The sequence below is a fragment of the Trichosurus vulpecula genome, chromosome 1 (genome assembly GCF_011100635.1).
Source record: "Trichosurus vulpecula isolate mTriVul1 chromosome 1, mTriVul1.pri, whole genome shotgun sequence".
Classification (NCBI taxonomy): Eukaryota; Metazoa; Chordata; class Mammalia; order Diprotodontia; family Phalangeridae; genus Trichosurus; species Trichosurus vulpecula.
Genome location: NC_050573.1, coordinates 523823793 through 523832640, shown reverse-complemented (window position 1 = coordinate 523832640; position 8848 = coordinate 523823793). Strand labels below are relative to the sequence as shown.

The 8848-nt window shown below is 41.1% G+C and overlaps 1 protein-coding gene across 1 annotated transcript; it reads left to right on the top strand.

The window, feature by feature from the left end:
• The first annotated feature begins 6630 nt into the window (after positions 1-6630).
• UTS2R (urotensin 2 receptor) lies at positions 6631-7704 on the top strand. Its single transcript, XM_036753313.1, has one exon. It carries the CDS (start codon positions 6631-6633, stop codon positions 7702-7704), a length of 1074 nt encoding a protein of 357 aa, XP_036609208.1.
• The last annotated feature ends 1144 nt before the right edge of the window (positions 7705-8848 follow it).

The following is an 8848-nucleotide window of genomic DNA, read 5'->3' as shown; positions in this document are numbered from 1 at the left end:
CAATAAAAAAATCAAAAAAATTAATATCAAATTTCCCTAGTAAAGGTGTCTTTTCTCAAATATACAGAGAACTGAGCCAAAATTGTAAAAAATAAGAGTCATTCCCCAATTGATAAATTGTCAAAGGATAGGAAAAGGCAGTTTTCAGAAGAAATCAAAGCTATATATAGTCATATGGAAAAATCTATTAGAGAAATGCAAATTAAAACAACTCTGAAGTACCAATCAGAAATGACACATTCTGGAACAGATGAGGGAAAAATAGATAAACTAATGAACTGTTGGTGAAGTTGTGAACTGGTTCAACCATTCTGGAAAACAATTTGGAGCTATGCCCAAAGGGTCATAAAACTATATATACTCTTTGACCCAGCAATACCACTACTATGTCGGTACCTAAAAGAGATCAAAGAAAAAGGTAAAGGATCTATATGTACAAAAATATTTATAGCAACTCTTTGTGGCACCAAAGAATTGGAAATTGAGGGGATTCTCTTCAGTTAGGGAATGGTTGAACAAGTTGAGGCATATGATTGTGATGAGGTACTATTGTGCTATAAGAAATGATGGGGGGGGGTTTCAGAAAAAACATAGGAAGACCTATATGAACATCATCATGCAAAGTGAAGTGAGCAGAACCAGGAGATCATTATGCACAGTTACAGCAATATTGTAATGATGATTGATCAACTGTGAAAGACCTAGCTATTCTGATCAGTACAATGATCCAAGACAATTCCAAAGGACTCATGATAAAAAATGCTATCCACCTCCAGAGAGAGAACTGATGAACTCTGACTAAAGATTAAAATATGATTTTCTCACTTTATTTTTTCTTGTTTTTTGTGTGTGATACAGCTAATATGGAAATACATTTTGTGTGATTTCACACGTATAATTGATATCATATTGTTTGTCTTCTCAGTGGGAGAAGAGCTAAAAGGAGGCAGAGAGTTTGGAACTCAAAACAAATTTTTTCAAAGAATATTAAAAATAAATTAATTTTAAAAAGAAGACACACATTGATATTTACAAATCCTTTAGGACTGAGCCCACATGGCCCACCATACATTTGTTTAATTCAAAGAACATTTATTAACTACCTTCTTTGTATATGACACTGTGCTAAGCATTGGCAATACAAAGATTAAAAATTATATGGCCTCCCTAGGGGAGCTTAGATTTTGAATTTATGTTTTAAAATTCTATTTTGCAACAAAACCATACACTATGTAATTATAATGACCAGTCTGGGCCCTGGAAAAGAGCTGATAAATTTTATCTCCTTCCTTCATTATAAAGGTAGGGGACCATGAGTGTGGAATATTGCATATACTTTCAGATACAGTCGATGAGTTGATCAGTTTTGGTGAATTCCTTTTTTTCATTTTTCTAAAAAGAAATCTTTGATATAAAGGACTGTTTGTTAGGGGAAGGAGGAAAGATGCATTTAAAAAGAAAAATGATATTAAAAAAGACATCAATAAAAATGTTCAGACGGCTCTGTAATCTGATCAGTTTGTAAGCTCCCTCCAAGATTCAGACTGCAACCCACCCATGCCTGGCAACTCTTTGTCCACTTCCTCAAATAAACTCATCACAGGAAAACCACCTCAACTGCTTCTGACTTTTCTCAATCTCTCCTGACTTCAACAGGGTGCCAGAAGAGTACTATGGTTGTCCACTCTCTCTTCAAGATGAGCTCATTTCTTCTTTAGAAATTTGGGAATATGGGATCTCAAAACTAAGATCTTTAAATGTATACTGAAAGTTAACACAAACATGTTATTGGGACCTCTCAGAAACATTTATGCTCTGTTATCCTAAAGAGCATCACATCCTAATTATCGTTAGTAATTACTGAATCTTCATTGTTTGAAGAGGTGGCAATTCTTATTTTCATAGGTCTTTTCATAGGACTTTTCATATCGGAAGACTCTTCCTCACTCTTTCCTTGGAGAATCAATCTCCCGCTTCCTTCACAGCTCAGTTCAGATGCTATTTCCTACCCACAGCCTCATGTAACCTCCTCAGTTGTTAGTGATTTTTCTCTCTTTAACTTACTTTTGATGACTTTGATTTTACTTAGCTGGGTAGATGTATCTCTCTAGTGAAATGTAAGCTCTTTTTAAAAAAAAAAGTTTATTGATATCTTTTGTTTTTATATCACCTATTTTTCCCTCTATCCTTCCTCTTCCCAGATAGCAAAGAATATTTTTTTAAATAATAAAGAGAATGAAGAGAAAAAAAAAACAGTAAAAAAAATACTTGATTAGTTCATGAAAAACATCTGAAAATATATGCAATGTTTCACAAATGGAGACCTCACACCTCTGCACAAGATATCTTCTCCTATGTCTTCTTTTGGGCTGAGTTGTTCTTTGTAATTTTGTAGCATTCATTTTTTTTGGTTTTGTGGCTGTTGTTCTTTCCATTTACATTGTTGCAGTCATTGTATACATTGTTTTCATGGTTCTACTTACTTCACTCTGCATCAGTTCACATAAGTCTTTCCATGCTTCTCTGTAGTCATCATTACATCATCATGTAATATTCCATTACATTTATATATCACAATTTATTTAGCCATCCATCAATCAATAAGCATCTACTTTATTTCTTACCACAAAATGTGTTGCTATAAATATCTTGGTGTATATGGGATTTCCTTTTTAACCTACCTGTTTGGGGTATATGCCTCCTAGTAGGATCTCTGGGTAAGATGTAAACTCTTTAGTGGAAAGAACAGAAAAAACTGTTTTTGTTTTTTCTTCATTATTCTAGCTTCCAGCCCAGTGCCTTGTACTAGGAACTTACTAATTGTTGAATTATTAGCTGAATGCTTAAAAAGTTCCCTTATGGCATAAAATTATGCAGATCCTGCTCTAAGATCAAAATTACATTTAAAATGAATTCCCCAACCTTATTTTAGTAATTGCCTTAAATCACAAAGTAAAAATAAAAGGTCTATATAAAAATAACAATATGTCACTTTTGAAACAAGCAGCTTTTCTGAGCCACAGAAAGGTATCTGCTTAGAAAAATTATAAAATTTTATTTTGCTAGACTTGGAATTCAGGGACCTAAATTCAAATCCTAGTTTTGGCCATTACTATCTTTTTCTTTCAAGGCAATCTCTAGATTTGAACTCAGATCCTCCTGACTCCAGAACCAGTGGGTTATCTGCTTTGTGTGAATCACTTAACTTTTCTGAAGCTCAGTCATCTCATGTCTAAAATGGGGACCAGAATGCGTACTTTCACCACCTACTCTACAGGAAAGCATTTTTGTAAACCCTAAGGTGCTCTAGAAATGTGAATTGTTATATTCATCCAGCTAAGAAGAAGAATCCAGGCTTAATGTGGGAAAAGCCTTGTGTTAGGAAGAGCCATTAGAATGGGAGCTCTTTGATGAATGGAATTATATTTTTGCCTCTCTTCGTTTCAGCCCTCAGCCCAGTGTCTCTTATTTAATAAATGCTTTTTGACTCACTGATGAAGATGTTCAGCCAGATGCCACATGGGTGAAGTAGGAAACAGAGTGCAGGGACCAAGGCAGGGACTGGGCTACTCCCTAATGGACCTAATCAGTATTTGAATGCTGTGCCTTCCCAGAATGCTGTCCTTTATCAGTAGGAATGTGACATCTTTCAAGGAAAAATCCTTGAGGACTTCCTATAAAGTGACTCAGACAGCTATTGTTCTAGAGAGAGCAGTGGAGACAAAACCAAGAATTAGTGTATCAAGTAAGCACATTCTATTCTTCCCCATGGATTCAGCCTCAAGCACATATTCTTATTAGCCTTGGGATAACGAGCTAGGACTTTCAAGGTCTGTTTTCCTAAGGTCTCTTTTTCTTGCCCAATGTGTGGTTCTACTCATTAGACTGAACCAATGAAATTAAAGGAATGGGATGGGCAAGCAGGCCTGAGGAAATCTGGATAGATCAGTTCTTAATTAGCTAGGCGATTGACTGGCTGCAAGCCATTTCCCTGTAAGCTCAATTTTCCCCATCTGTAAGAGGCAAGTGCTGTCTGTGAAAACAAAGAGATCGTGGGAAATATTGGTACTTTCTGTCCCTGAGGTTGGATCCAATTTGGACCCATCTCCTAAGATAAATGGAATGGGAAAAGGACCCAGGGTATCAGAATGTGAGCCCATGGGTCCTAGAACTCAGATCTCATTCAGAAACATTGCCCGTTTCACCTCCAGGATAAGTATAACCCTAGGACCATAACACAGCTATAACATCGTGTCAGGTTACTTAGAGAAATCATTCTACTTTACCCTTGCAAGATACCTTCCTTTGCAGGGGCAGGGGATGGGAGGTGGGGGGGGGTTGGCAACTGGGGTTAAGTGACTTGCCCAGGGTCACAATACTAGTAAGTGTCTGAGGCCAGATTTGAACTCAGGTCCTTTTGACTCCAGGGCTGGTACTCTATCCACTGCACCACCTAACTGCCTGTACAAAGCATCTTTCATGAGAGAAGTCAGGATGGTGGAAGGTCTGCTGGATTAGAAGTCAGAGAACCTAAGCTCTGCCATTTACTGCTAGTGGGATATTGGGCAGCACACTTCTGGTGCTTCTACTTCTCCTTCTACATGATGAGGGTGTCTTTTCCAATGCTAAATCTCTGACCCTATGGTTCTGTTTTGGAAATTTCCAAGCACCTTGAATATTAAGTAGAGTCCCAGGTTTTTGTATTAGAACCAATGTTACCATCAGATCACCTCAGGGAGAATCAGATGCTAATATTCTTGCTGGTAACATGCCAGACTGGGGCACAGTGACATGTTCCAGTTACTCATTCCACTGTTTATATCATCCCTACCCTCCAGCCTCCTCTGCAGCTTGGAAGACCAACCTTTCTGCTGTCTTTCTGATTTTTCATCAGCCTCTTAAATGGTAGGAGGGGTAGGAGAGACAGGGATGGAGTGATTTTCCAGAGTAGGAACTAGTTATATTTGCCCTGAATCTCCAAGCATACCTCAGACCCATCCAGATGTTATTTCAATTTTCCTCTAGAGGTAGCCAAGAAGAACAGAGAATGAAGTCAAAATATACAGCCCTAAAGCAGAGAGGCTGATCAGGGAATCACTTCTTTTTTTTTAAAAAAATGACACTTTAGGCTCCAGCTGTAGCCAGAAGTTTGTCTGGCCAGGTGTTACAGGAAGGAAGACAGAGGTTGCCAATAGGTCTCAGTCACCCAGTGACAAGAAGCTAGTATTGCATAGCCGATGACATCTCTCCTCCAAGTCCTAACAGCAGGTCTGAGAGTGTGAGGAGCTTCTAGGTCAGCAGTGTGTGTGTGTGTGTGTGTGTGTGTGTGTGTGTGTGTGTGTGTAGTGAGTCCTAGAGGAAGCATCAACTGATATCTATCTTTCCCCTCCCCTCCCCAGAGAAATGAGTTGATGCACTCTCTAGGCTTAAAAAAGCAGCCCCCAGTCATTCACTATCTGCTAGCCACCAGCAAACGATCAGCATGACTCTTTACAGAAAGAACTAGCTGCCTCTGGCTGCACCTGGCAATGCCTCTCATCTAGCCTACTGAGAAACCAGCCTTCTCTGGACTAGTGCTGCTCACTTCATCCCAAGGTTTACCGCCTTTGCTGGCAATTTGAAATTCCCCTCCCATCTGGGTGGAGAGAAGCAGCTTATTTGCCTAGCACTGGAAAAGAAGACACGTCTAAGGCACTGGGCTCCAAAGTATCCTCAATGGGTGATAAAATGGGGAATGTAGCTTGTGACTGGCCAAGGAGCTGAGGGTGCTCTGCTTTTCTTCAGCTACATCATAGGCAGGGCTTTTGTGGTTTTTTGGGATCCTAGCCACCTGCCGAGGACCCTTCAATTCATGGAGTTAGAGCTGATCCCTTGCACAAAGCAGGCTACAGAAGGAACTGAGTTGAGCTGTCTGTCAGGATCTGCTTTGGGGAAGAAAAACCTGCTAACTCTCTGCCTTCCAACTTCCACCCTGAGCTCTGACCCCATCCTAGCTCCCCCAGGAGTCATCCTCCGGCCAGCTTCCCGTGGGAGCCTCTCTCCACCTCATTTCGTGGTAAGAACTGATTGATTTCCGTTTTTTCTGACTTAAATGGGGATTTGGGTGCCAAAGCCCACTTGTGCCCAGAGCAGCCATGGTGGGGTGAGAGCTGCCACATGCCTTTCGGAAACTCTGAATGCTTTCTGGTGGAGTTGAGATGCTTGGTGGGTGAGCTCATCTCTGCTGAGCCCACAGCACCCAGGTCTGACTGTCTCCTGCACTTTCACAACTGGAGCCTGACAATTCCCACACATCAGGAGGGGAGCTGCTATAGGTATGTCAGAATTCCTTATCTCCTTCCAACCACTTAGTTGGTTTCTCCTATGAGCTGCCTCCAACCTGGGATTGGTTTTATCTCAGGACACTGAGATGTGGTGACTTGTCTTCACTCTTCTGTCTCTTGCAGATTCCTGATTTGACCTGGTCTGGGCCCCCTGCACACCTCCTGACCATCATCTTGGACTTCCTAGACTCCTCATCTGCCACCAGTCCTAATCTCTGGTCCTGTGCACATCCCCTTGCCTGCAGGGAGCTTGCCTGATCCTGACTCTGCTCTCCTGTTGTCCATGATTCTGGTGTGATACTGTGACATGGAGCTGGGTCACTTCCCAAATGTCACCACCAATGCCACCTTTGAAGGACCAGGGGACACCGATGGCATTTTTATTACTTTCTTCCTGGGATGTGTCCTGGCTTTGATGTGTCTGGTGGGCACTATAGGCAATATCTATACCTTGGTGGTCATAAATTCTTCCATGAAGCTAGGAGGCTCCATGTACATTTATATTGTTAACCTGGCCCTGGCGGACCTCCTGTATCTGTCCACTATACCCTTTGTGGTCTGCACCTATTTTGCCAGGGATTGGTACTTTGGGGACATTGGCTGTAGAACCCTGTTCAGTCTAGACTTCCTCACTATGCATGCCAGTATCTTCATCCTTACTGTCATGAGCACTGAGAGATACTTGGCTGTGGTAAAACCTTTGGACACTATCAGCCGATCTAGGAACTACAGAAGAATGGTCACTGGCATTGTGTGGCTGGTGTCCTTCCTCCTGGCCCTGCCTACCATGATCCTCATAGACCTTCGCACAAGCCATCGAGATGGGGTGACCAAACACATGTGTCACCCAACTTGGCAGCTGGGGGCCTATAAGGTCTATCTCACCATCCTCTTCCACACCTGCATCTTGGCCCCTGGACTGGCCATCTGCTACCTGTATGGCAGGCTGGCCAGGACCTACTGGCAGTCCCAGACAAGTGTTGTCTTTACTGCTGAGAGAACCAAGAGGTGCCCCCGGGAAAAGGTCCTTTACATGATCTTCAGCATTGTCCTCACATATTGGATTTGCTTCATCCCCTTTTGGCTTTGGCAACTACTAAGCATCTATGACCAGCAGCCAGGGAGTAGTGCTGGGAACACTGGAGTCTATATCAACTTCATTGTCACTTGCCTGGCCTATGGAAACAGCTGTATCAACCCCTTCCTCTACACTCTGCTCTCTAATAACTACAAGGAATATCTCCAGAGCCACCAGAAGAGTGATATCTGTTTGTCTAAACTCAGGAGCAAGAGGTCTCAGCTGTCTGGGAGCCTTGGGCAAACAGAGACCACGGCCATTGTCCAGATCAAGGGAACGCTCTGCCAAGCCAGCTCTGTGTGAGAGGTGAGTTGTTTCGTGAGAAGGCACTGTGGGAGATACAGAAAAAAAAGACTTTGTCTCAGACCTCCCCAACCTAGTTGGAAAGACAGAGATAGCAGAAAGAATACTGGTGTAGAAAACAGGTAACTAACTCTCACTTGAATACTATCTATCTCGGTGACCTAGGACAAGTCATCTACCATCTCTGGACCTCATTTCCTTTATAAATAGAATAAAAGAGTTGGACTAAATGAACTCTAAGGCCCCTTCCAGCTCTAACATTCTGCAACCCTAGGAAAAAAGTCATACACTATATTACACTGTTGAGATTTATCCTGTTTTAAATGTATATAAATAATAGAAGTTTATGGCTCTTCTTAGCAATACAATGATCCAAGACAATCCCAAAAACTCATGATGAAGAATGCCATCCACCTCTGGAGAAAGAACTGATGTTGTCTGTATACAGACTGAAGCATAATATTTTTTCCTTCATTCCTTCCTTTGTTCCTTCCTTTCTTCCTTTCTTTCTCTCTTCGTTTCTTCCTTCCTTCCTCCCTCCCTCCCTTTCTTTCTTTCTTTCTTTCTTTTTCTTTCTTTCCTTCCTTCCTTCCTCTTGTACAAAATGAAAAATATGGAAATGTTTTCATGATTGTACGTACATGTATAAACTATAACTGATTACTTAGCATCTTAGGGAGGGGGGAGGGGAGGGAGGGCGGCATAGAATTTGGAACTCAAAACTTTAAAAAAATGTTAGAAATTGTTTTACATGTAATTGGGAGAAAATAAAATATCGTTTAAAAGTAAAAGCAATAATGTTAAACTGCAGGCCAGGTAAACTTTCAAACATGAGGGTTCGAATCTATGCTTGGGTTATAGGACAGCTTCAAGAGGCCAGGAATACTTGGGACTCAATAACTCATCATCAGTCGTGAGCAGAAATTACAATGGTTTTTGTTGCAGGTGTGTGTGATCGGAGAGGGAGCAGGGTGAAGCTGTCCCCCTAAAATCTTTGTTATCTCAACATTTTATAGTCAAAAAGCTTTATAATTTCTTTATAAATTCTGAAATATACATTTTTATATGTATATGTACATACACATACATATATACACACCCATTTTTCCCCATAAAGGTAGTGCAGTGAAGTAGAGAGTGATAT

Excerpts from the sequence above, each read along its gene's own strand:
- UTS2R (XM_036753313.1), top strand. The coding sequence starts at position 6,631 with ATGGAGCTGGGTCACTTCCCAAATGTCACCACCAATGCCACCTTTGAA.